Source organism: Protopterus annectens, chromosome 5.part0 (genome assembly GCF_019279795.1).
Source record: "Protopterus annectens isolate FY-2018-M chromosome 5.part0, PAN1.0, whole genome shotgun sequence".
NCBI lineage: Eukaryota > Metazoa > Chordata > Ceratodontiformes > Protopteridae > Protopterus > Protopterus annectens.
The window spans coordinates 1,279,820,709-1,279,848,666 of NC_056735.1; the positions used below are offsets into that span (position 1 = coordinate 1,279,820,709).

The 27,958-nt window shown below is 40.7% G+C and overlaps 1 protein-coding gene across 2 annotated transcripts in view; it reads left to right on the plus strand.

Annotated features, from left to right (window-relative positions):
• Positions 1 to 27,958, plus strand: part of MYH15 (myosin heavy chain 15) — a 386,453-nt gene that overhangs the window by 345,217 nt on the left and 13,278 nt on the right. For both annotated transcript variants that reach the window (XM_044071103.1, XM_044071102.1), the window contains exons 36-40: positions 2,530 to 2,722; positions 3,152 to 3,355; positions 13,504 to 13,629; positions 15,557 to 15,727; positions 16,029 to 16,133. In XM_044071103.1, the coding sequence (XP_043927038.1) occupies positions 2,530 to 2,722; positions 3,152 to 3,355; positions 13,504 to 13,629; positions 15,557 to 15,727; positions 16,029 to 16,133 (799 nt within the window). The remainder of the gene's footprint in view (positions 1 to 2,529; positions 2,723 to 3,151; positions 3,356 to 13,503; positions 13,630 to 15,556; positions 15,728 to 16,028; positions 16,134 to 27,958) is intronic.

Here is a 27,958-nt window from a genome sequence, read left to right on the forward strand (position 1 = left end):
GAAATTCTGTTATTCTGTATGAGCTGACAGTGCCTGCAATGTTATTAGATAGTCTTGTTGATTGACACGTATGGTCTTTACAATGCAGCTAAATTAACAGTCTCGGTAATTTTATGTAATGAATGCATGCTGTTTGCAACAGTGGAGCTTTCTTTTGAAACTGAAAATTTACATGCAGTTTACTAAGAAAACCTAGTACTAACCTATCAACCAACAAGAAAGGAACCAGGCAGACAACAAAGCAAGCAACCGACCAACCGACGAACAAGCTAATAAGCAAATACACAACTAAATTAATAACATGCCCAGGCTAGGTTGAGTAGGAATGTTACCCATTTGTTGGTGGAGTCTGTCTCCCTGAGGAGAAGCCTTCCCCTTTAACTTGCTCTTGCCATTACTCTGTCGCTCTGCTTCTGGTGGTCCATTCCAGGTGTTGCCAGCAGCACCAAATCAGTTTACTCTTCTTCCACTCCCCCATACAGATACTTCATACAAGGTTGGTCTGTAAAGAACCTTGGTTCTTGCCTTTCTATTCCTAGCAAACTCCTGTACATGACCAAGTCAAAAACCTTAGGGAAATCCAGGCAGACTGCAGCTACAAGAACCTTCCTGTCAAATAAAGCTGAAGTCCAGCCATAAAACTGGATCAGTTCAGAATGATACCTGTTTCTGAACATGAAACCATGTTGACTATTGATCTAGAGATGATGGTCTGCAGAGAAAGCAAACAATCTTTCCTTCTGGATTCTGCCCATGATGTTTCCCCTGCTACTGCTATTAGACCGTCAGGCTTGTAATTCCCTGAAGTTCTCCTGTTCACCCCCTCCTTGTTGTACCCATGTACCCCTATTGCTGTCTTCCATTCCTCAGATACTTCTGTACTGGGCATTTATCTGTTAAGTATCATTTTCAGGGGATCTGACGGCACATTGTCCTGACTCTTGAGGAGCCTGGGAGGTAGCCCATCTGTCCCTATATCTTATCTAGCCTGGTATCTCTTTCCTGTTATGCCCACTTTGCCCCTTCTCACCCTGTGACCATGACACCTGCTTCCATCATGAAGGCTGAAGTAGCATATTCATTCAGTACTTCTATTAATTCTTGTCATCTATTTCTCCTGGCTTTGTTCCAGTTGGCCCGACCTTTCTCTTCTTTCCTCTTAAAAGCCTTTGTCCATCTTGAGTCCCTTCTTCCTATTCCTTTTCTGGTTGCACCTTTGCTCCTTTGTTTTCCTTCTGGTTCCCTCCTTATACTGTACTCTGTCCCTTCCATCTGTCATATGCTATTTCCAGTGTCCTAATTGCTAGCCTCAAATTTCTGCATACTGACGGTTGGCTAAGAGCGCGTACCTATGCACAGCATTATAGAAATAATTACTTCTAGTAGTAGCAGTGAAAAAAAGGAACAAGATTCAAAGAATAAGTCAATTAGCACATCTGAAACAATGGAACAGAGACTGTGTCCAAAGCAGGACATGGAATACATCTCATACACAGTGTGTCTTCACTGAGAGTGATGGAAGAAATGTGTCTAATGGCATGTTTCAGGTGGTGGTGCTAAGGCTGTAGTTCAATAAAAGCACCTGTGCAGAAGGGCAGAAACACAATCGTTTAACCTAGCTGTAGAAATCATAGGATTTAGATTCATTGATGTGTCATAAAATTCTTACTGTGTTCCTGTTTAGGTGATATAGTGGAGCCTACAACATAACTTTACATTGTACAGTGCCTGCTATACATAACAGATCTGTAAAGTGCAGTGTAGAAGTTCAGGGTTAGGACTTTTCTCCTGCAAGTATAACAATAAAAATAACATTAATTCCTAAAATGTTATTCCAGCTAGAAGATTCATCATGTTATTGTTTACTTACATTATTTATTTATTTGCAATTATTGACTGGGATGGTCCCACTGGGCCATGCAAAGACCCCTTCCCCTTTTCATCAGAGGCCTGGGGAGAAAAGCTCCATTTGTAAAGTATGCGAACATTTTTTAGATTAATAGTTTTGCAAATGAGTATGTTAGTACTAAAATAGACATAGATAACTCTGTTATATATACTGTTACTACATACAAAAGAAGGCAGGATGTTGCTTTTGGTGAACTATGATTCACCAAACTGAAACAACTTTTGGTGAAAAATTGTTCACCAAATTTGAATCCACTGAGATGCTTAAGTAGTGCAGTTGTACATAAAACATGACATTACATTGTGTCAGAGCTACTGGATGTGCAGACCTACATACAAAAAGTCCTAATAATTGTCATTGTAGGTGCACATAAAGAATGAGTGTATAGTTGCCAGTTTTTGATAGTGTACCATATTATTATACAGAGCCAGTTAGCCAAAATGGCTAAAGCATACTCCAATGAAGCAAAAAAAAAAAAAAAAAAAAAAAAAATATATATATATATATATATATATATATATATATATATATATATATATATGTAATAAATAAAACTTTGCATGTGAATCCTTCTAGTCAAATGTGTGTACTCTCTGACTGTCACTGTTTTTCCTTAACAGACGCAATCATCAACGTGTTGTAGAAGCTATGCAGGCCTCTTTAGATGCAGAAGCAAAAAGTAGAAACGAGGCCATCCGACTGAAGAAGAAAATGGAGGCGGACCTGAATGAAATGGAAATCCAGTTAAACCATGCTAACAGGCAAGCTACAGAGGCACTGAAGTCTTCTCGTTACTTCCAGGCTCAGTTAAAGGTACTTCTAATTATGACAAACACTACCATTCTGGTTGGATGGAGGCTTGCTAAGGTTTCAGTCTGGGTCACAGCGATTCATAAACCACCATCATTGCCACTGACATAATAAAAGTATTGATTCAACTGAAAACCAGGACTCTTCTAGTTCTTCCAGCGCTAAAAACTTTTAGCATTTAAATTTAACAAAGCATGCATGCTATAACCACCGGGAAACCTTTGGTAGTTTGACTTCCAGTTAATTCTGCCATATGAGTATTATGGCAGTACTGATAAAATGAATTAATTAGGATCTGTGTGTTTTGCATTCATTGAGTGCTGAGGATTAGCTGGAAGGTTTCAGTAATTTCTATTTGCAAAACTCTCCAAGTAACTGCTTGTACTACAACTTGCCACTTTGTATTATAAATGGTTCTGCCCTTTCTCCCAGGATGCACAAGTGCAGATCGATGACTTACAGCATCAGAATGATGATCTGAAGGAACAAGTTACTGTGTTGGAGAGAAGGAACAACCTGCTTCAATCCGAACTTGATGAAGTGAGGGCAGCTCTTGATCAGTCTGAGCGAGGTCGTAAACTAGCAGAGCAGGAGCTTCTAGAATCCACTGAGCGGGTCAACCTTCTGCACAGCCAGGTTGGTGCAACAAAAGTAGTTGTGACTGCCGAAGTGAAAACCATATTTAATAAATTACCAAAACTAATTACAAACAGGCTTATGTTTCAGCTAAGTGACTGTTAAAAAAATTTTGGGCAACTACAGATTTCAAGTTCAGAAATACAGCAGCTGTCTTTTTGATCCTTGGTGTGTTACTTTCGCACCCTTCCTCAAGGTAGTAGAAAACTAATGCTATTCAGAGCAGTGACTGTGTAGTTACATATATTTGAGCATGTATTCAAAAATGTCATTTACACGATCCATTAAGTGAGCTAACAGGAAATGTTCAAAAATTAGGGCAAAAATAATGTAAAAGTGCTAAATTCTGTGTAGAATTACAAATTCCAAAAATAAATTACGCCAAACTTCCATTCACTTTCTTGAACTACATTACTGATTTTAGCAGTGAGACATCTACCTCATCAGAAAGTAGATTTTTGTCATGGTGTTGATTCATGAGCTGGATGATATAGTCAAGAATGTGTACTTAAGAGTCGAAGGAGGTTATTGGGGGGTTGCAAACAGAATTGCAACTGGATGTTTTAGTTGCACTATTTTTTATTTTTGAAGGAAAATTTCTGATGGAATATTAATTTCAAAAGAATTATCTAAAGGTAATGCTTCAATACTCTACCAGCAGTACACAATGTTACTGATGATTTCATGAAATTGAGTTGGCATTCCAGCAGAATAGTTGACTAGAAATGAACACACTGTTTGGGATCTGACAAACACCTTGCATTTGTTTTTGTAATTCTGCCAGCTGATCCTGCCTGCCGTGTGCACTACACAACGGGGTATAGCAATCTGTGGCAAAAAATATTGTTAAACACCATATATTAACCTCACAGGAACTGATGCACATTTGTGACTGCAGTAAAGTAGTTTGAAACAGATGGCCAATTCTGAGTCACAGTTACCAAATACATACATGCTGCATAAATGCATTGCTTAGTCACATGCATGCATGCTGCTTTTAAATAGTTGCAGCAGGTACTGTACAGAATAGGAGGGAGCAGAGGCATATGGGTATGGCCCACAATCCTTTACACAGTAAAACCGCTGAGAAAAATAAGGAAGGGCGCACAAAGGGGGCACACACAAACATACAAAAGGCTAAACAAGACTGTTCTCTAGCCAGTTGTTCCATTTAGTCTGACAGCAAGACTTTAACTGTGAATGGAGTAACCAAACCATTCCCATTGCTCTGATACCAGCAATAAACAAAAATGAATGCAGTTTTGGTTGTGTAGGAGAAATGTGTACCTGCCATACAGCTCACTGCTGCATTATCATTAATTGTGCAATTAGATGTCTCTGCATACAGGCAGACTTGTAGAGCAAACAGAAGTCTCTAGGGCAGGAGTGGTCTCCTCCCCACATTGGAGGTAGCAGCATGACGCTCAGTTGTACTGAGGACAATGTCGCTTCAGTTTTTGTTTTCTACAGGAAAAATGGGGTCACTTTCACTCTAGAGACTCATCTGTTCCTTCTAGGCCACTTCAAATAGTGATACATATCCCACTTTAGAGTTTGGTGTTTTTGCTTTTTAGAGAATTATTGTGATTGTTGTACCTTGGTATTTGCTATTGGACTGTTTTTTGACATTTTGGTAAATCGTGACATACTCAACAAAATGTTACCAGCCTGTGTGTATGCAGCAGAAAAATATATCCAACAGATCACCACCAACAGTGCTTATTTTACTTCAGTGAGGACCATCAGACCACCTCTTGCAAACACTGCAAGCCTTTTTACAAGCAGTGTCCTATACCTTTCCAGAAGTATATATCCTACTTGGAGCACAAGCCATTTGTCTTGCTCAGCCATGGGATATTTGCCTTTCCTGTTCTTGGAGGACATTCCATAAGAATTGTAGAAAGAAAATGCTCCATAAGGAGAACCATGCACTATATCCGTAAAGAGAACCATACACTACATAACAGCCTTTAAACAAGTAGTTAAGGAGAATGGGGATTTTGGAGATCCCCCATCAGCCTTGCTCGGGCCTGAGGATCACTGTTTCAGATGAGGTGCACCCCTATCCATATCTCTTCACTTAGAGTTCCATGAGTGTTAGCCTGATTGAAGACAGACAGTAGGCTCCAAGCATCAAGAACAAGCCAGAGCTCTTTGTTTTTTATAACAATGCCACAGCCTGTTTCTACTTCCCAAATATCCATCAGGGGTAGCAGTCTTACACATAAGTGTTTCCAGAAACTGTTGCAAACCTCTGCTCCTAAGGAAATTCTGAATATCTTGACTGTCCATTCTAGAGAAGTGGATGCAGAACTTGCTGCTTTGTTGATTTCCTGCACCTACAACAATCTTGGTAGTCCCAATGTCCAACCCTGGTATGTTCATTCCTCTGGCACTTCTTCTAGTTCAAATACTTTTTAACCACAGAAAGTTTGCCAACAAATGTGCCATGGCCTTGGGTGGGCTATATCTTGTGATACATTCAGATATTCTACCTTGGGTGTAATCCACCCTAACAAAAAGAAAAGAAACCCTTCCTCAGAAGAGACATCCAACTTTGAATTGGAAGACACAGAGTAATTAGCTTATTCAGACCACAGACACTGCACTTTGAGTTATTTGAGTTGTTATTAAGTGATAACCTGGCAAAATGCCAAGCCCCCATAAACCCTGAGAATACTGATGCCTACAAAGAACTGTTCACAGAAACCCTATTCAAGCATGTTAATAGCTGCATAGAGGCAGTGGTACCCACCAGGAAGAAGTACAGAACTAACTCAGTAACAAGCCACCCTGGTGGAATTACATCAGTAGGCTGTATAACAGAAGGAAAAAAATCATGGCAAAAATTAGTAGGTGGTCACCCAACAGGATAAAAGCACTGTCATCAAACTAAACAGACAACTCAGGGGACAGTCTACCAAAGACAAATCTGAAGTAAATTTGGTCTCCCAGTCCAAGGAAAACCAAAAAGTATTCTTTAGCTATGTACACAACCTCAAAGGCAATACACAATTGTGAGTAGAGCTCATTATAAGTGGTGCCACCTATACAGAGCCAGAAGATACAGAAAACCTTCTGGTTGACAAATTCAGCTCCAACTTTACCCCTCTCTCTCCATCAACTTTCCCTCAGGAAATGCCATCAAATATAACTTCCCCTACTATCACTAGGGCTCTTTCTAGGACCAAGAACAGTGAATAAGTGGGATCAGAAAATATTCCAGGATGCCTTCTAAATAGCATGAAACATGATCTATCAGGCCCTCTGGAATTTCTATTTAACTGTAGCCTCCAAGCAGGCTTTGTGCCTCATGAATGGAGAACAGCAACAGCTATCCCTCTGCACAAAGGTTGACCATCTATAGACCCTGGAAACTACAGACTCATATGTCTCTCCATCTACAGACCCTGGAAACTACAGACCTATGTGTCTCACTAGTCTTATATGCAAAGCCATGGAAAGAATTATCATGGAAATGATCAATAATGACATAGGAAACCTCCAGACATTGGATCCAACCCAGTTGGTTTCATCAAGGGCAGGTCATGCCTACTCAACTTGGCGGACTTCTTTGAGAAGGTCACCAAAGCAAAGGATGAGGGCAAAATGGTTCACACTGCTTACCTTGACCTGGACAAGGCATTTGACACAATCCTCCACTCGGACATTGTTGACAAACTTAAGGATTAGGTATAAACATGTAACCAGGTGGGATAGCATACTGGCTCACAGACTGGACCCAGGAAGTTATAAATGGAGAGTCCACCTCTACAAAGAGGCCAGTCACAATCGGAGTCCCTCAGGGATCAGTTGTGGGACCACTCCTTTTTGACATTTACTTCTTTGAAGTCAAGGTCAATGCCAATGGCTTCTGACTGACTAAATTTGCAGATGATTGCAAATTAGGAGCTGTCATTATTCCTCACTGAAACAAATATTCTCCGGGAAGGGCTGACACAGACAAACAACTGGTGCCACAGCCATGGACTAAAACTAAATGCCAAGAAATGCATAATAGTATCCTTTGAGAAGTCATCTACCCCTGATAACTGTTATATTGACTACACACCCCTAAGAGTTGACCAGTAGTCAGGGATATGGGGACACCCAGAGTGTAATTTAACCTTTGATCATCACTTGTCTACAGTAAATCATTCTATGTTGCACAACTTCTAAACAAGGGTTATGGCATGTAAGTCCAAGTAAGTCATTGTTCCACCATATTTGGCACTTGTTAGTACAATGCCACTTTTGGTATGTACCTAACCAGGCACATCCAGCAATTGGAACATTCATAGAGGTTCCTCACTAAAAGAATATAGGGCATAAGTAACGTGTCCTATGCAGACAGTCTCAAGACCTTATCCCTGTATTGTGTCGCCTACAGACTGTAGAAGGGAGATCTATGCCTGGCATGCAAGGCATTGTCAGACTCCACTCTGATGGACCTCATGCATATCTGCTAAACAGACATCACCAAAATTACCCATTTTAAAGACTTAATCCTTGCCTGTGACATAAATAGGACCTGCTGGAGAGACAGGTATGTATCCTAGAGGCTACCCCTTTTCTGGAACTGGCTCCTCATTCATGTGAAGCAGAGTTCCTCCCTAACCCAGTTCAAGTGTAATTTGGACAAATGGATTGGGAACAGGAAATTCATCCCTAGTTTGGCACCTATGTCTCTAATGGATACAAGCAGCTTATAAATGGTTTATCTCCCAGGCCCCTGCTTATAAATGTTTTACCCCCAAGCCCCTGCTTACAGTTATCAAGGGTACCAGAACTTGTCAGAGATTTGGGATGCATGGCTAGGCTTAAAAAGACCTTGTGGTTGTAAGCTTAGTAAACACCTATGAACCAATGATAACTCAGTTGTTTCACTGTATGCAATGGAAGCTGTCTCTTTTGTGGATATTTTGAATCTCATGAAAGAACAATTTAGTGAGAGGATGTAAGTGAGTTGTAAAACTCTTAGTACTTTGAACTTATACACATGGAGGAGCTCATCAGTCATCCAGATCTTCAAGTATACTTTTAGGAATGTGTCATTAGAGACAAAATCACAGCTGTCTGCTGAAGGAGATGTAGCCAGTGGCTTTTCCAATTTGGAAGGGAGAGAGGGAGAGGTTTATGCATGTGGTTTAACACTCCCCTGGTGATGAAGGTAGTGCAATCATACAGCAGATAGCAGCTGAATTAGCTGAATTTGACATAACAGGATTTAGTGGGAACTAAATAATGAAGGCAGTGCAATCATACAGCTGATGATAGCTGAATTCAGCATAATAGAGTTTAGTGGGAAGTAACTGATGAAGGTAGTGCAATCATACAGCAGACAGCAGCTAATTTCAGCATACCAGGGTTTATTTGGAACTAACTGATGAAGGTAGTACAATCATATAGCAGATAGCAGCTGAATTTAGCATACCAGGGTTTAGTGGGAACTAATTGATGTATTACATACAATGATGTGGATGATGTCAAGCAGTCCCACCCACTTAGGGTAAACCCCAAAATCCTCTGTCATATTAAGACATTGTATGTGATAATGAAATGGAAGTCCTAGTTATGAGAGATTAATGCTGGTGACACTCGAAGACATTAATGGGAGCATTAATTGTTAATCCCATCTGACTGCATATCAAGGGAGTATTCTTGGTCAAATGGAAATCATGAACAAAGCCATTTATAATGAATCCCTAACAGAGAGATTTATAAATGACCCAGACTATCCTAGGATTAAGCATGTAATCAAATGTGGATATGATGACACTGGTGCTTGTGTCAGGGGAGCTGCAACAATGATCACTATTAACAGACCCTTCTGTCTAAGAATCCAGGCCATCCCATTGAATAAAAATGATCATTTTCTCGGAGCACCCTTGGGCATATATTCATTTCTTGTTCCTCCTTCTTATGGTACCTTTACGAAGAGGACAGAAAAGAGCAAAGTAATTTCATTTTTTTTCACCCATTTATCTTGATGTATTTTAGAATAGATAGCAACTCTTTAAAACAGTCTAGGGTAGAAAAATGCAAGCTAAAGAGATAATTTGGAAAGAAATAACACATGTGGAAGGGCAGCAGACGCTGAAGCAGGCAGGAAGACAGGGAGAGGGGAACAGATTCCCTTCTAGCAGTAAAGTACTACTACCAAACCAGCTCCCTGTCATATCATGTGGGAAAAACTACATCCATAGCTCTTGTTTTTGTATTTTTGCACAGGAACAGTAACCATCATCTAGAGCCAATGTTGACTAACCAGGTGGCTAGCCCTGCTATGGTTGTTCTTCCATACCACACGCATGCATGTGCACTCACACACCTATGGCCAATTTAGAGTATTCTACCCATCTACTGCATGTCTTTGGAATGAGGAAGGGAACTGGAGTGCTTGGAGAAAACCCATGCAAACACAGGGAGTGAGTGTAGACTCCACACAGAAGGCACCTCAGCCTGATCCTGAGAACCTCTTGCTGTGTGGCAGCTCTGCTACATGCTGTGACATGCATTTGACATTAACAGAATATGTTTGTTATATTTCATCATTGAGAGGTTATCATATATCCCTGAATCAGTTACACTGTTTCAACAAGCTGCTCTTAACTTGGAAAATTCTTTTTCACCAATAGTAGCTTTAAATGGGGGTCTAATTAGGGTAAAAGTGTCCTCATTTTTCTGATATCATAGGATGGGGGTTCTATTATCAGTTTGGAAGCCAATGTATAGCATTTCTTTTCATTTATCATCTTGCAGAGAAATAAGGCTAGCAGCTGAGCTGTTCTTCCTCTGATTGTCAGCTGGACCTGCTCAGTAAGTGACACTCGTGGCTTCTTCTTTCTGTGAGGTATATACAGTGGAACATTATGTTTACTGATATCTGTAAGAGTTGAGTACTAGGGATGAATTTAATACAGGGATAGCGAGGGCATACTGCATTTTGGGAATGAGCATGTCTTTTGCTAATGCTTTCCTAGTTTCAGGAAAGAATAGTTTGGTTACCCTATATCTGTTCCACTACTATATCTAGTGCATTTTCTGTGTGCATTTTGAATGAGAGAGGAGTCCAAAGACCTGATTAATTTATTTTTCTTTCTATATTGTAATTTGAATGTTTATTGGTCTAGTTTTATGTGGCGTAGCAAAGAGCATAACTACAGAATTTTGGTGGATGGTGGTTAACTTATTGAGTGCTAAAGTGGTCCTGTAGCTGTGTTTGTAGAGTAGTGGAAGAGTATTCATATCAAAGGAGAATAATGTCATCTGTGTACATTGTAATATCCAAGTTAGAGCAGTCAATACTTAGGTCACTGGTCAATAAACAAATACAATGAGACTGAGCAAGGAACACACAGCCCTCAAAGACAGTCTCAAAATCAGCTAAGGTATTGTAGCACTTACCAGAATTATTTGTGTAAGTAATTTTTAACCATACCAGAATTTCAAGAATGAAATTTATTAATGGGAGCTTATTTAAAAGAAGTGAATAGCTGACAGTATCAAAGGCTGGAGTCATGTTGATAGACAGTCCTCCTGTGAATACCCCATTACTTAAGAAATAACCCACGCCTGGGTGTGGGTAATGCTGGATTTACCCACGGTTGGTGTGGTTTGTCACGAGGGCGAAGCCTGTGTGGCCAAACAAAGACAACCGTGGGTAAATCCAGCATTACCCACACCCAGAAGTGGGTTATTGCTATCATACCATGATATTTAAGAAAAAAAATACTTACTTTTCTTAAATAATGGCATTGTATAATGCCTCTGTGCTGCCCTTCCACAGCTGTCCGGTATTCTGCGGCAGTTCTGATGTACTGCGCATGCGTATGCTTACACAGTACATCAGAGCTGTGTGTGGAAGCAACGGAGAAAGGAAGATCTCCGTTGCTTTTTAAAAGGTGTCTCGCTATGTTAAAAGAGTTTAACATAGTGTGACAGCTTTAAAAAAAGCAACGGAGAAAGGAAGAACTCTGTTGCTTTTTTTTAAGATATCTCACTATGTTAAACCCGTTTAACATAGCGAGATTACAGCAACAGAGCTCTTCTGTTCTCTGTTGCTGTCTAACACACACACACAAAAAAAGACTTATACTAATGGAAAAAGTCCGGGCGACCAGACATTTTTCGATTAATATAAGTCTGATTTACAACGGGCATGCTGACCAATCAGCGTGCAAGTTTTGGAATATTAATGGGGGTTCATTGTATAATTACGTTGTTGTAGATGATACTAATGACAGCCTGGTATTCAGGAACATTATGCACAGACCCTTTGTGAACTATTTCTGTTATTCTGTTCCTCTGGATAATGATTCACATACGTGAATCATGGTCAGTAACAGCACTGTACAACCCTCCCTTGTACTTAAGTAATTATGCACAGTAATGCATCGTACACAGTAATGTACAAAGTGATCATGTGCCCAGTTCTTCTGTGACCCCCCCCCCCCTTGGCAGCAAAACAGCTATTGTACTTTGCTCCATGGCAAGACGACACTGTACTATACTATACTATGCTGCTGCACTCTTCTCTTCTATCCTGCCTGACTGCTATTCATAAAGAAACCAGAATCATTAGTCACAACAGCAGAGCTAGAGCCATTGCCATAATGTGGTAATAAGAGGATATGATACTGTATGAGCTGCCATTGACAGGAGCTCAATACCATCTTTGGGCGGGGGCAGGGCAAGGTCATGTGACGTAGCAGGTTTACCTACACCACAGGAGGATTTGTTACTGTAGGGATATTTCAACTAAGAAATGCAGTTTATTTATTTTGTGTGTTGCCACTAATATATTGAACAACGCTGTCCACTGAGCAACATGTAATCAAGGGAAGGAGTCACTGCACTAAGTGCCACACTTCTGGGCAGTAACTGTGGTCTATAATAGGACAAAAAAATGCACCACAATACAAGACTGTAGTGTAACTCAGCAAACCCCTATCCTAAGTGCTGTGATCTGTGCATGAGTTTGAGAGACAGACAGACAGAGTACATATATGTGTGTGTGTGTGTGTGTGTGTGTGTGTGCGCATGTGCTTGTGCATGTGAGTGTGTGTGTGTGTGTGTGTGTGTGTGCGCATGTGCTTGTGCATGTGAGTGTGTGTGTGTGTGTGTGTGTGTGTGTGTGTGTGTGTGTGTGTGTGTGTGTGTGTGTGTGCGCGCATGTGCTTGTGCATGTGAGTGTGTGTGTGTGTGTGTGTGTGTGTGTGTGTGTGTGTACATGTGTATTGGGGCAGACTGTCTCTTATATAGCCATCCCAATAATACAGCATTGACACTGAGCAATGAATCATTAAAAGATGAAAAGTAATATCAGAGAAGTGCTTTTTGGTGCACTGGCTAAGTAATGTAACCAGTACCGGTGTCCATGAGTAACATGTGCCATACACACTGCTGACCAAATATGAGTATTCAGCTTTAAAACAGTTTGTATCAAATTACATAAATAATTACTAAACAATTATTGTCAGAAAAACTAGTTTTGGTCATGATTATTCAATACAAATTTGCTTCATGTAGACTGTGCTTCCTTGCTAGCTGTAGTTTTCACTGCTTACACATCATGATATAAGTTACCTGGCTGCTCTCCTCCTGTCTGCTTCATACTTAGCCATGAAACATGACAGAAATGTAAAAATACTGTCAGTGTTCTGGTCAATACCATGAGGGAAATATTCTGCGGTTAGACAATAAGAAACTATTGGTTTAATTGCCTTTAGAAGTTTGTTTTCTTCCTTGTAATATATAAAAATAAGTTCAAGAATTAAGTGCATCATCTATCCATGTCATTCCTTGGTAGAAGAAAAGGCATGCAGTAGAAAGACATATGTTACTATTAGGGCTTCTTTTCAACTTGCAATTTGTTTCCTTGTCATTAATAAATATACATACTGTATCTTACAAAGTGATGTACATTTGTTTCTGTTTGCATGTTTAATATGTACATTAGTAATGGTTAAGGAGGGTCAGGAATCTAAAAGTGTCTTGTACAGGATGGATACATTAGAATAACAGGATTTTGGTCAATGTAATCCAAATTTATATTGTAGTCTTTTATCTCTGCAGCTTCTCATTTAACTGATGCAGCACAACATTCCTTAATTACATTGAATTGATTTTGTCCTTTGGAATTTCAGAACACAAGTCTGATTAGTCAAAAGAAGAAATTAGACTCTGACATCTGCCATCTGCAGAGTGATGTGGATGAAGCTTTACAAGAATGTCGCAATGCAGAAGAAAAGGCAAAGAAAGCCATTACTGATGTGAGTATTTATTTTGACCTTCAGACAGCACTGTGCAGCCCTAAATATCTCTGAACATGCAGAGAAACAATGTGAGCTGATGTGTCTGAAGCTCTTTGATGAATGAGAGTTAAGCATTACCTGTCATTAATGTAAGTGCAGCATTAGCAGCTGTGCGTGCTTACTGATGGCATACTACGCCATACACATTCATATCTGCAAATTCCCATCTCAGATGTTCATGTCAGGCAAGTGTAACAGGTAATCAGTTTAACTCAGATACTGACTTCCCATCTAATACTCAAAAAACAAATGAAAAAACAGTAGAAACTTCACAGCTTATGTCATCGAAACAGGCTAATGCAAATAATACTAGAAGGATCCATTCTGGTTTTCCCACAGTATACCAGGTACTGCACAAATTAAAGCTATTTCATGTTTTCCAGCTTTAAATAGATACGTGCCTATATACGTACAATGGATCAGCAAGCAACCTGTAAAGGATTCATATGCTTCCCTTCATTTATTGATGCAGACTCTAGTTAAACTTGTAGAAGTATTGGATTGTCTGATTTTCACAGGCAATATGTTATCTCTTTCTACCATTAAAGTAATTTTGTTTTGCTTACCACAGTTATACTTTTTAAAATCTGTTTGTACTGTCTTTTAGAGCTTCAGTGCTTGTTAGGTCTTAAAATTTACTATGCTGTTAGGTTTGTCATTCTTCACAGCTTATGTATAACAATTAGGTCTCCATGAAGTATTATATAAGTAGAGTGTGTGTATATAGTTCTAATTTAACCTCTCTTTATATCTTAGCAGTGTGAACCTTTTCCAGTTTGGAAAATCATTTTGTTTGACTTGCAAAGTACTCAAGTAGGGCCATGTCGACTCCAGTCCACTTTAATTCTTTGTGTATTACCAAAGAGTCGCATGAATATGGTGCCTTTTCTTGATGTTATATATTGGATTATGCAGGCAGTGAGTTTAGCTACAGGCTTACTTGTCTTGCCAACATGTTTTAGCATGTTAACAGTCTGTTTGTCAAGTTATCTCAGTTATTAAACATCTCTTCTTTCATTTTCTGGTCTGATGGACTTTATCTTTCCAGCTGTAACCATTTCAGCCTTTTCGATGATAACAGACAAGATTTTTAAGCCAGTTATATAACCTATTCAGTATATCTGATTTTGGGTGAAAGTATTTGATGTCGTCTGATTATTTAACCATCCACTATTAGTTGGTGTGTCCATTATTTATAATGAAAAAAAAATGATCAACAAAATGTAGAAGAAAACTGTTAATTTATTTCCACATACCTGATTGTTTATATTGACCATTTTACTGCCACTATCTATGTGGTTCTGAATGTGTTGATTTTTTAATCAGCCTGTTGTAGTCCCATTCTTTTTAAACACATATTCTTGACCTTTTTCCTACCATCCATTGTACCCACACTAAATCAAAGTGCTGCACAAGCACTATCTAACAGTGGAACTATTACATCCTGTTCACCCATGCTGTCATTCCTCCTGAGCAACACATTTTCTTAGCATTTCCTGTACATGCAGTGCTGCACAAGATGGCATAAACCATGTCCATTTAAGATATAAATAAGCTGATTCTCTCAACTGACCTTGCACTATGAATACTGCACTCAGCCTTCAATAGATTTGTCACCCCAAGAAGACCTTCTTCATTTTTTTTCCATATCTTAATCCTGATAGTCAACAGTGTGTCCTCATCCTTGCAGTGCAAAAACAGAAGGTGGTTAATAGTCAGGTCTTTTGCATGAAAAGCAACACATATCTTATAAAAAAATGTTGCTGATTTCAGTCTCAGCTTTGGGAGCCACTTAAGATAAAGACTCCATTACAGACTTATGGCTTGTACTGTGTATGATTTCCAAGGTGAACAAAACTAATGGTGGTAACTGTTTATGTACCAGGCAGCCATGATGGCAGAAGAACTCAAGAAGGAGCAAGACACAAGTGCACACCTTGAGCGAATGAAGAAAAATATGGAACAGACAATCAAAGACTTACAGATGAGATTGGATGAAGCTGAGCAAATAGCCCTGAAAGGAGGAAGGAAGCAAATCCAGAAACTTGAATCTAGAGTATGAATTAACCTTTAATTTTTGCATTTATTTTACTGACCAGGTAGTACATTTACTGCTCAGTTCCCTAGTGAGTAAAACTGTTATTCATAACTACCCTGGTGATTTTCTATCAGTAATTATAATGAACAAAAAGTGATATAATGATCGTTATTACTACTATGAATCTTCAAAAGGATGAATCTGGGACTTTGCGGGTTTGAATGTCAAACTTTGTTATATTGTTATAAAATACGTAATAGCACAGATTTTCTATAAAGTCAGTCACTTCTCATAATTGCTGATTTTTATTTAACTACAGGTGCGCGAGCTTGAAAGTGAGCTTGAAAATGAGCAGCGCCGCAATAATGAGGCACAGAAAGGTATTCGCAAGTATGAACGTCGTATAAAAGAACTGAGTTTCCAGGTACCAATTGTAATATGGTATTGCAATACTTTGCTGTTTTGTTAATTATATTCGGATTGTGCCGCATTCACCATGTGACAATACTATCAATGATATCCAGCTTTGGGCCAGTCCCAGCCACTAGTGACCCCCACCTGCCCCTTTTCTTACAACACTTGAGCAAGGCATGTCTCCCAGTAGGGTTCTTGCATTCATGACAAAATTGCCTTATTGCTGACCAAACTTCAAGGGAGTACAGAAGGAGGTAAAGTTTAGTGAAATGGTAGCAGTCAATCAGCTGGAGGTCAGCATATTTTTTTATACTGCACTAACATGATCCTTAGGAGGGTACATGACATGCAACATGGTTAGTACTCAGCTCTTCCAGGTTGGTGTATGCTTCCATACACCCACATTGACTGTTGGAGCATCACTTATGCACTTACTAGACTGCAGAAGCTTGTCTGTAGCCATAGCTCTCCCCTTGGAGTCAGAAGACAAACTCCATACTCTTTTCTAAGGTGAGAGTGAGAAAGAGAGAGTGAGAGAGATATGATTGTATGATAGTTGGAGTTTTTTTGAGTCTGTCCATATAGGACAAGTGTTTAAGGCCTAGGATCATCTTTGTGAGGTACTTTTGTGGCCTCTCCAGTTGTTGCAGGTGTCTAGTGAGGAACATGCCAAATGGGGCATTGTACTTGATGACTGGCCTAATGATGGAAGAATAGAAGGTGGCAATGACTTCTTTCTTCCTGGATGCAAAACCCTTAGTAATGAGATGTGCCACACAGAAGGACTTTCTGACCACAGTGTCAATGTGGTGATCAAAAGAGAGGTTGCTGTCAACCTGTGTTCCCAGATCTCTTATAACGCCTTCTGTGTTCAGTTAGGGAATTTATTCTTCAAGTGCAGCAGGCACTGAATTTGTAGAAGAAACACTGAAATATCAAGTTGTTTGCTAGCAGCAGTCTCTTCATTAGTTACAGATCTCTTTAATGTTTAATTATTCAGAAGCCTTTTACTTCTGCAGAGATTGTGCATATTGACTGATATTGGAGGATTGTAATGCTAAAAGTCTCAGTGGCCTTTACAGCCGAAATATTCTGAAATGGGCAGTTTTGTCATTATTGGTTCATACATTTTGTTGCATTGCTTATTGGAAAAAATGTTCAAACCTATAAATTTAAAACGTACTCTAACAAGTGGGGCTCTATTATACAATGATATAATTTAATACAATCAGGATGCTGCATCAAAGAGCACATGCATGTATGCATGGTCCTAAAAATGTGTACAAGGAGCCCATGATTTGAAAATAATCCAAAGGTAAACTTAATCCGCTACTGGATAGATGTGTTTTCTTTGAATCTGGGTTTCAATACTGTTTCAATGAATGTGAGTTTCAAGGGCAGAGAGGTTTACTTTTAATGCAAAGTCTGTTTTCATTGTGAGACTGTATTTTTTTATCAGTGTCTATTGATATCTGTGCCATAAAATTTGAAATAAAAGTTTTAAATGAAATCCAAGTATCTGTAGAAGTATAGAGAAAATAATATGTGCATTGATAGGTTTGAACAGTCTTATGGTAACTGGAGGGACATAAACAAGTAATGGGACACTGGAATGACTGGGGGGGGGGGTTGCTGTGTGCAGGGAGCTGGTGCAGTGGTGGGGACCGATCCATTGGCCTGCCTAAGGCCGCATTTGACCATGCTCTGGATCTGCAGTGGCCATGTAGTATTGTAACTGTGGAATCAGAGTTCATTATTTATATGATACACTGTATCATCTGTAGTTTCATCACAAGTCTGCACTAATCCTAATTGTTTTGAAGTACTATTCGAAATTGTAAAAGTGAATCTCAACTCTTTGTATTTGTAAGTTTCATCACTAGTCTGTATTACTCCTAATGATACATGTACTATTCGAAATTGTTTAAGTGAAACTTAATTTTTGTATAGCTATCATTAATAAGCTACTATAACCTAGATTGCTTTGGAGCTTTTCTCCCCAGGATTCCATTGAAAACGGGTTCATTTTGGCCCAATGGACTATCCTGGTAAACCAACTACAAATAAATAAATAAAATAAATAAATATATCCCACTATGCCACGTAATGTCAGGATATAAAGATCTAACCAGCAGTTCATGCAGATTACACTGTTACCATGTACTACCAGTCTTTTATCCCTGTTGTGATGCTCCTCCTCTGGGCCAGTAATCAAGGAACCTGAATCCTCACCACTGGCACCTGTGGGGAATGTTCACTGAGATAAAAACAGATACACTAAGTATTCCCAGATGCAGACCTCTCTGCATCAAGCACAGTTTCCCTTAAGAGCACACAGGGAACACAATCAGCCTGGGGTCTGGATTTCTTTATATCTGTCTCCCTCCAGAACCCCAATAAGGCTCTCCACTAGCACAGCTGTAGGGTTGGGTCCTTAGCCTGGTGTCCAAGCCAAGTCCTCAAGCACCTTCTCTGTGAAATCAATGCTTTGTGTCCCTGCTCCTAGCAGCTGACACACACACTAATGCATATATATTTCTTTTTTCTGTCCAGCAGGGCACAATGTTGGTACAAGCAGCTTTACAAATACATTTTTTCAACACAAGCATCCGCACAAATCAGTTTGATATACAAATGACTTATAATTCTTGACAAAATTCCAGCTAGCTGTGCTGGCATATGTTACACATCCACTGCCCTACTTCTCCTGGCTTAGCTGGCAGTACCTCACATCGTCACAGCTGTCATTAATGTTCAGAAGTGGTAGAAGTGGTGGAACTTACACACACACACACACACACACACACACACACACACACACACACACACACACACACACACACACACGGGTCTATATTATGTGATCGAAGAGACACTTCTTTGAATACATAATAATCAACACCAAAAGACCGAAATCCCCAAACTGCAAACAGCTACACCCGAGAATTTTTTCCTAGGGAAAACATTTGCGGGGCCGTAAACACAACACACACACTTCAAATCTAATTTAAGTGGGGGGGGGGCATCACCTGCCACACCCCCCGATGTGGGGGGCTGTGCCCCCCACACCCTCCTTAACTAAATATACCAACTTCAAGATCGCTCTACTTTGGGGAAAAGGGTAAACCCTGGGAAGGGCCAACTGAATTTTTTCCCTAGGAAAAAATTTGTGGACTTGGCCATTCACAGTTTTGGAATTTCGGTCATTTAGTGTCGATTATTACGTATTCGAAGAAGTGTCTCTTTGAATACATAATATAGACCACACACACACACACACACAGATATATATATATATATATATATATATATATATATATATATAGTATATATGTTTGTTAACTGGGTAAGTGTTCTGGTCAGAAGACCCTTTTCATGCATGACCTTGTCCTCAAGCATAGGGAAGTGCAATACATTACACTAAGTAGAAGTGTGATCACATAAAGCACAGTGAACTGCAATATATAGTGATATGATTACAACAAGGAAATTGATAGCAAAACCAGTGTAAGGTCACAGTATTTACACTACTTACAACATAATTCAATATAGGAATGTCTGAACAATATGATTATGGAACATATAGTAATAGTGACTAAGTTTGTGTATAGATGTGGAAACAAGATTTAGACTATAATTATGTAATAGCTGTAGTGGGTAGTGAGAGGTAAAATCTAGAGGTAAAGTGGAGAAGATTAGTGAATGGTAAGGGAGAAAAGGTTAGAAATGCACAGGGATGTCACCAGGATGTGAAGATAGGCTAAATGATGGGATTAGTGGGATGGTTAGTACAGCATGAGGATAGGATAGTAAAGATGTTGGGAAATAAATGGCAAAGTTAATGCTGAGTGGGTGTGGTAGAAGAAAAAAAAAGTGATGTATAAAACCTTGATTACTACAGCAAGGAATATTGAATAGGGCTATACTAACCCATAGAAGTAAGTAGATAGAGCTATGCAGTTGGACATTAAACATAGGTTCATAGGTAGGTATTAGGCTATCTGCCCGAAGGCATTTATAAGCTTAGCCAGAATGTGTTGGCTTTCGCCGCCCCCTTCAATTCCCTGTGCCTCTGTCCAGCAGAGCCACTGAAGTGATCTCTGAGGTAAACTTTCTGTTTCCCATCCACTCGTCAAGATTTCTTTTGAAAAGTGTTAGTGAGGAGCTCTGCCTAATATAGATTGGGATCTTGTTTCAAAGCATGGGAAGTCTCTGGGACAGGAATCTATCCCTCCAGCACGTCCTATTTATTGTTGTGGTGAGGTTTAGATCCCTAGAGCGTGTGGCTCAAGGGGATAGGGTTTTCTTTAGGTGGAGCATGTCCATCAATTCTTGGTTGGACATAGCCTTGTATGTCAGGCAGAGATCACCTCTGAGTAGGCGGTATACAACCGAGTACAGCTGGAGTTTCTTCAGTTGAGCTGCATAGGGTATCTATTTGATGCCAGTGATCCTCTTGGTGAGGTACTTCTGTGGTCTTTCCAGCTGTTTCAGGTGTCTTGTAAGGTACATCCCAAATGGGGCGTTGTACTCTATGATGGATCTGATGAGTGATGAGTAGAGGGGCACAATGACCTCTTTTGATTTGGATACAAACCCTTTTGTGATTAGGTGGGCCACGTAGTGGGCCACGTAGAAGGATTTTATAACCACTTTGGCAATGTGATTATCAAAGGTGAGATTACTCTCTACTTCGGTCCCCAGATCCCCTATTATGTCTTCCATATTTAGGGGACTACTACCTATGTGGTAGTTTGTGGGTACTTTGTTTTTTCCAAAGGGGATGACTATGCACTTTTTGGCATTTGGCTTGAGGCCATGATTTTGACACCAGGTATCCATCTCAGTGAGACCCTTTTGGAGGATGTCTGTGTCAGCCGGAGAGTCAATTATAGCCCCTAGTTTGCAGTTGTCTGTGAACTTGGTCAGCCATAGTCCTCCTGTGCTTGTCTGTACCTCTATGCCAAACAGGAGGGGTCCTAGAACTGAGCCCTGGGGAATGCCACTTGTAACTGGTTTAGAGTCAGACCTAGCTCCCGCAACTCTTACCATGTGGGTTCTGTCCGTGAGCCAGTTAGCAATCCATCTTGTGACATAGGGGTTTATGTTCAGGCTGATGAGCTTGTCTATAATACCAGAATGGGGAATGGTGTTGAAGGCCTTAGTGAGTGAGTTCCATGATGATGTGCTCCATAGCCTAGCAGACTAAGCTAGTTAGGCTTATAGGGCTATAGTTCCTGGGGTCTGCTGTGGCTCCACCTTTGTGGAGTGGAATAACCATTGCTGTGCACCACTATATGGGTATGTAGCCTGTGCAGAGGCTGAGTTTGAACAGTGTGTTTAGGTGAGGGGTTAGTTCGTCTTTGAGCTCATGTAGGACGCAGCCTGGGACACCGTCCGGTCCCATTGATGCTGTGTTTTTGGCTTTGGAGAGGGCTGTTTTAACCTGAGTGTCTGTGATTTCAGGGACTCTACATTCTTCTGGTATGGTTATGGGCCCTTTTGGGGGTGAGAGGGGGGTGAGGTTTGCGCTGAACCTGTCTGCCAGGATGTTGGCGATATTGGTCGGTTCAGTGTATTTTGTGCCATTTTGCACTAACTCCGAGCAGATTTGAGCATTGCCACTTAGATTCTTGACGTAGTTTAAGAATGCCCTGTGGTTATCTTTGGAGGCCTTGGCAATTTTTCTTTCAAAGCTCGCCTTGGATGATTTTATGAGGGATCGTAATTTCTTGCTGATACTGATCAGGGATGTCTTCCCTTCTTGGGATTTTACTCTTTTTTGCACTAGTTTCCTCCTTCTATTGTATAGCTTGTTTATGGCAGGAGTCCACCAGACTGGTTTCCTTTTCTTGGAGGATTGAGTCTTGGTTTTGCTTGGGATGGCACGATCCATGCATTCTTGTAGCTGCCCGTAGAATGCATTAGTAAAGGATTTTGCAGCTTGGTTAGTGTTATCCTTCAGCATGGGGACTTTGAAACTTTCCACCTCGATCTTATGTAATGTGAAGTTTGCTTTGGAAAAGTTTTTCATGGTGGTTTTCTTGTCCGGGGGTGGAGGCAGAATATAGATATCCAAAGTGATTTGTTTATGGTCAGATCTAATCAACAAGGGGTTGACCTCCGGTGTGGAACACCTGTCGCCCATGTTGGTGATGACCAGGTCCAATATGTTGTCACCTCTGATGGGAGTATTGACCAGCTGAACCAGGGCATTTGAGTTTATAAATTCTAGGAAAAGTTGGGCAAGAGAGTTAGTACTTGAGTAGTTCTCCCAGTTAATGTTTGGGTAATTGAAATCACCCAATATTAGGGTGTTTGGTAGGACCTTTATGTTTCCCAGTGATTCCAGAAATGCAGAATGGGGATCCTGGGACATGGTGTGTGATCTGTAGCAAGCTACAATTTGAATTACAGTTTTGCCCATTGTTAGTTACACGGGGATGATCTCTGAAGCACCGTGCTGTGCCACTAACCAGGAGGTGTGGGTATCCTTGATAAATATGGATGCGCCCCCACCTTTTGTATTTTGGTTTGCGTTCTGTGGACGAAATATATGGTATGAGTTGTAGCCTGGTAGTGCTGGGGTGCTCTCTGGAGCCTTAAACCAGGTTTCTGTTACTGCACTTATATTGATTTTCTCCATACAGAGGAGTGCCTCGAGTGCATGCATTTTGAGGTTTAGACTTCTGGCATTGAGTAACATTACCCTCAGTTTTTTGTTTCTTGTGCTATTTACAGTGGTGAGTTTGTCTTTTGAGCTTTGCCTGAAAAAGGCACTATGGGGGTGGTAAGAGCCTTGGCCAGTATTCGAAATCCTAAGGGTGACAGGTGCAAGCCATCTCTAGTGAAGCAGCGTGGCTTGTCGAGCATGTCATCCCAGGCAGGCAGACACTGGATTCCCTTTGAATGACACCAGAAACTTAGCCAATTGTTGAAATTGAGAATTTTTTCTTTATACCATGGTATCATTCGCTACTCAGGGTCAGGGTCATACTGGCCTGAGCTATGTGATCAGAGAGCTCTTCCATGTCTCTTTTTATGTAGTCCAGGGAGGTACGGCTCAGGTTATTCACACTAAAATGGACAATGACAGAGTCATATTTGTACTTGCTCTGGAGTGACCTGAGTGCTTGTGTTATGTGGCGGATCCTGGCACCCGACAGGCAGCTAACAGTAACCTTCTCCTTATTCAGCCTAATGAGTGGGACATCAGCATACCTGACTATAGAGTCACCTATTACTAGTATGTTATTTTGCCTTAAGGGCTGTGATTGCATGGCACACTGGTTTTGTGAAGTATGTGTTTCATGGTTTGTCTTGGGGGGGGGGGTGGATGTTTGCTTTGGAGGTCTCTGTTGGTTTTGCAGATTTTTATTTAGAGCTTCCGAGTATGTTTTCATGTATTTATGTGTGTTTTTTGTCGGTGCTGGTTTAATGGCTCTATGTAAGACTGGTGGTGTGATGCAAGTATTTCCCTTCTCCTCTTGACTGTCTGATCCAGTCTTGGGATGAGAGAGTTTAGCCTCTAGTTTGGCTGTATAATTGCATCTCTCGCTTGTATTAGTGTTTGGTGGTAGGAGGAGGGGGTTGTCTGTGTACATGAGGCAGATGTAACATTGCCTCAAAATGATGATATTCACCAGTTGAACTGGAGAGTACACCTGAAACTGCCCTTTGGACATGCCTGGTTGGGTACAGTGAACTGTTTTACTGGATGGCTGGCAAGGTCGAATAGAGAGTCTTGTCCTTCTGTACAGTACAGGAGGGTCTAGTGCTAGGGTTTATAAGTGCTTGCTATAAGTTTTGAGCAAGTGCCGGGCTGAGAAATGAATGGCTTGAGTGCTTAAGTTGAAAGTTTGTCTAGTTCCAAGGGAAAAATTGAAGAGGAGACTTTGTGGAGCCGGGAATACTTTTACCCTAGCTAACTGGTGCTGCCCGGTGCACAAAAGCGGGCATATATGGTATTTATAGCAGGGAAATGAAAGAGATAGAAATTAGCCCAAAATGGCCAATAAACTACTAATTTCTGGGCTGAAATCACTTCTCCAGGGACAGATAGGCTGCTCAAAACTCCCCTCTCTCACAGGTGAACAGAGAAACTTCCTTCTATCCAAGTAAGGTATGGGCAAACACAGAGATTTGTAACACAGCCCTGAATTCAGCATTAACCTGAAAACTGGACTATACTAGCTTAGAAAGGCAGGAAACAATTTTATATATATATATATATATATATATTTGTTTTTTTTTTTTTCAGAAAATAAAGCAGATACACACAAAAAAAAAAACACATTAAAAGCACAGAAAAGGATACTTATTGTTATATATTGCAGATCAGAGTTGTAGTCAATGCCCCTAGTAATAAAAATAGAAAATGAATAAAATGATTTAAACAAGTTACCCAATTAACTAGAAAAAAGCTCAAAACTGAGCCCTGTTCCAGCAGTCTTCAATCAGACAAGTTCTAACTGCACACCCCTGCTTACTAGGGTGCATACCTGTTACAAGAAGAGAACATACCTGTTAAAAGAAGTGTTAATAGATTGATTTTTTAATATGTTTGTTAAAGGATTTTCTGATGTCTAGTAGTGATGAGATAAATCTGATTTCCTGAGGTATTTTATTCCTGCATTCTGGCCCAGGTTTTGAGTATGCCCTTGCGGTAGAAGCTGAAGTGTAGGGTGGTCTAAAAAGGAGATGAGTGTCTGTATTTCTAAGAGAGTAGTAATTGTTCCTGTATTGGAGGCATTTATAAGTGGTGTACACTGACATTCATTTAATAATTTAAAGGCCAGCATATTGAGTAAGAAGGATGCTCTGTGTTGTACTGGGATGCAGTTGCATTTTTGATGATGATGCACTGCTGTTTATGAGAGGACTTGGTGAATATATTATAATATCTTATCTTCTATCTTTTTGAAAATTCTGATGGGAGTTTAAGATAATGAATGGTATGGAATTTTCAAGGCTATGGAGTAACATATTGATTGCTATGGCTCACCTAGCTTCTTTTGTTAACAAGCTGGAAATTTTGTAGGCAACTCTGAGTTGTATAATTACCTTTTGTGACTGAATTTGCTCTAGTAGAAGGCCCATGTAGTTTGCTGAGTTACAAATAAGAGGTGGTGGTGGTAAGTCTCATAAATGTGAAGGAGTTATACTGTGGTGAGGTGTCTGCGTGACTCACATTATCATGCATGTAGATTTTTTTTTTGTATTTAATGTTAGTTTATTAGAGCATATTCAGTTCCATATTGGCCTGAACTCATTTTGTAGTGAGGTGTTAATTTCAATTTGAGACGGTGAGTTAAATTCCTGAAAACATTGGAGGGGATAAATGTATCTCCAAACACCATCATACTAGGTGACTTCAACTACCCTAATATAGACTGGGAACACTACTCAAGCCCGAACACTCTAACCCAAAGATTCCTGGAGTTCATAAACTCAAATGCCATGGAACAACTAGTCACCATCCCCACAAGAGGAGAAAACATACTTGATCTCATCATCACGAACATGGGATCAAAATGTTCAACACTGGAAGTATACCCCTCACTGGTGAGATCAGATCATAAACTAATCTCGCTGGAGGTCCTCATCCCGCCCCACCTGAAACAAAAAAAGACCACAGTGAAAAACTTATCAAAAGCCGATTTCACACTTCTAAAACTAGTGTGGTCTCCTTTAAGGCCCCTGAGCCAGTGGTAAACATTACTCAAACCGCTGAATCACTTACAAATGCCTTCTACCAGCACCTACAGGACTGCATGGATCAGGCAATCCCAAACAAAACTAAGACTCTCTGTACCAAAGGCAAGCATCCAGTCTGGTGGACCCCAGCCATAAACAAGCTCTACAACAAAGGAGGAAGCTACTACAAGATAGAGCAAAATCCTTGAAAGGTAAGACACCTTTGATCATTATAAGTAAAAACTAAGAGCTCTCATAAAATCATCCAAGGCAAATTTTGAGAGAAAAATCGCCAAGGACTCTAAAGACAATCATAAGGCCTTCTTTAGCTATGTTAGAAACCTAGGAGGAAACTCCCAGATATGCTCAGAATTAGTTCAAAATGATGTGAAAATTACTGAACCTACACACATTGCTAACATACTGGCTGACAGGTTCAGTGCAAACTTCTCCCCTCCCCCAAAAGGAGAGATATCTATTCCAGAGGATTGTAGCCCCCCAAACATTTCCAACGCCCAGGTGAGAACTGCCCTCACTAAGGCAAGAAACACAGCATCCATGGGACCGGGTGGTGTCCCCGGCTGTGTGCTTCATGAACTCAACGAGGAATTAAACCCACAGTTAGGACAGCTGTTTAATCTTAGCCTCACCTCAGGATACGTACCCAAGGAGTGGCGCACGGCGACTGTGGTCCCACTTCATAAGGGCGGTGCCTCCACAGACCCTGGAAATTACCGCCCCATTAGCTTGACAAGCCTTATCTGCAAAGCCATGGAGAGGATCATAATGGAACTCATAAATAAAGACATAGGGAACTTGCAGACTTTGGATCCAACCCAGTTTGGCTTTGTCAAAGGCAGATCCTGCCTCTTAAACTTGGTTGACTTTTTCGAGACAGTCACCAAGGCCATTGATGAGGGAAAGGCAGTCCATACAGCCTACCTCGACCTGGCAAAGGCCTTGACACAATACCCCACTCAGGTATCATCGAAAAACTCATCAGCTTGAATGTAAACCCATACATCACAAGATGGGTTGCAAACTGGCTAAGTGACAGAACCCACAGGGTCAGAGTTGCTGGAGCCATGTCAGACTCAAAGCCTGTCACAAGTGGTGTCCCACAGGGCTCAGTCCTGGGTCCACTCTTGTTCGGCATATACTTTTCTGAAGTACAAGCAAACACAGGAGGGTTATGGCTGACAAAGTTTGCAGATGACTGCAAACTGGGCGCCATAGTCGAAAACACATCTGACACAGATATCCTCCAGAAGGGCCTCACAGAAACGGATAACTGGTGCCAGAGCCATGGCCTGAAGTTAAACGCCAACAAATGCATAGTCATACCCTTTGGGAAAAACAAGGTTACCCCTAGCTACCATATAGGTGGCAATCCACTGAGCACAGAAAAAGTCATCAGGGATCTGGGGACCCAAGTTGACAGTAGCCTTCGCTTGACACTCATGTTGCTAAAGTAGTTAGGAAAACCTTCTATATCGCCCACCTGATCATGAAGGGATTCACATCTAGATCAAGGGAGGTCATCGTCCCCTGTACTCATCACTCATTAGACCTATGATTGAGTACAATGCCCGTTCGCAATGTATCTGACCAGGCACCTGCTGCAGCTTGAAAGGCCCCAAAAGTTCCTCACCAAAAGGATAAAGGGTCTCAAAAATATGTCTTATGCTGCCCGACTGAAAGAACTCCAGCTCTATTCAGTCTCATACCGCTTGCTCAGAGGTGACCTGTGCCTGACATATAAGGCCATGTCAAACCCAGATTTGATGAATATGCTTCACCTCAAAAATCTAGATCCCTCAGAACCACAAGGGCGGAGACTTAAACCTTGACACGGTTATAAATAGAACGTGCTGGAGGGACAGATTCATCACCCAGAGACTCCCTATGCTGTGGAACAAAATCCCGGTACATGTGAGGCAGAGCACCTCGCTGGCCTTGTTCAAGAGGAATCTTGACCAATGGATGGGAGATCGCAGATATACCCCAGGGATTACTTCAGTGTCACTGCTTGACAGAGGCACAGAAAAATGATAGGCATAGTTTTTATTCAAACTAAAGGGGTGGCGAAAGCCACATAACTATGGGCTAGGCTTATAAATGCCCTTGGGCAGATAGCCT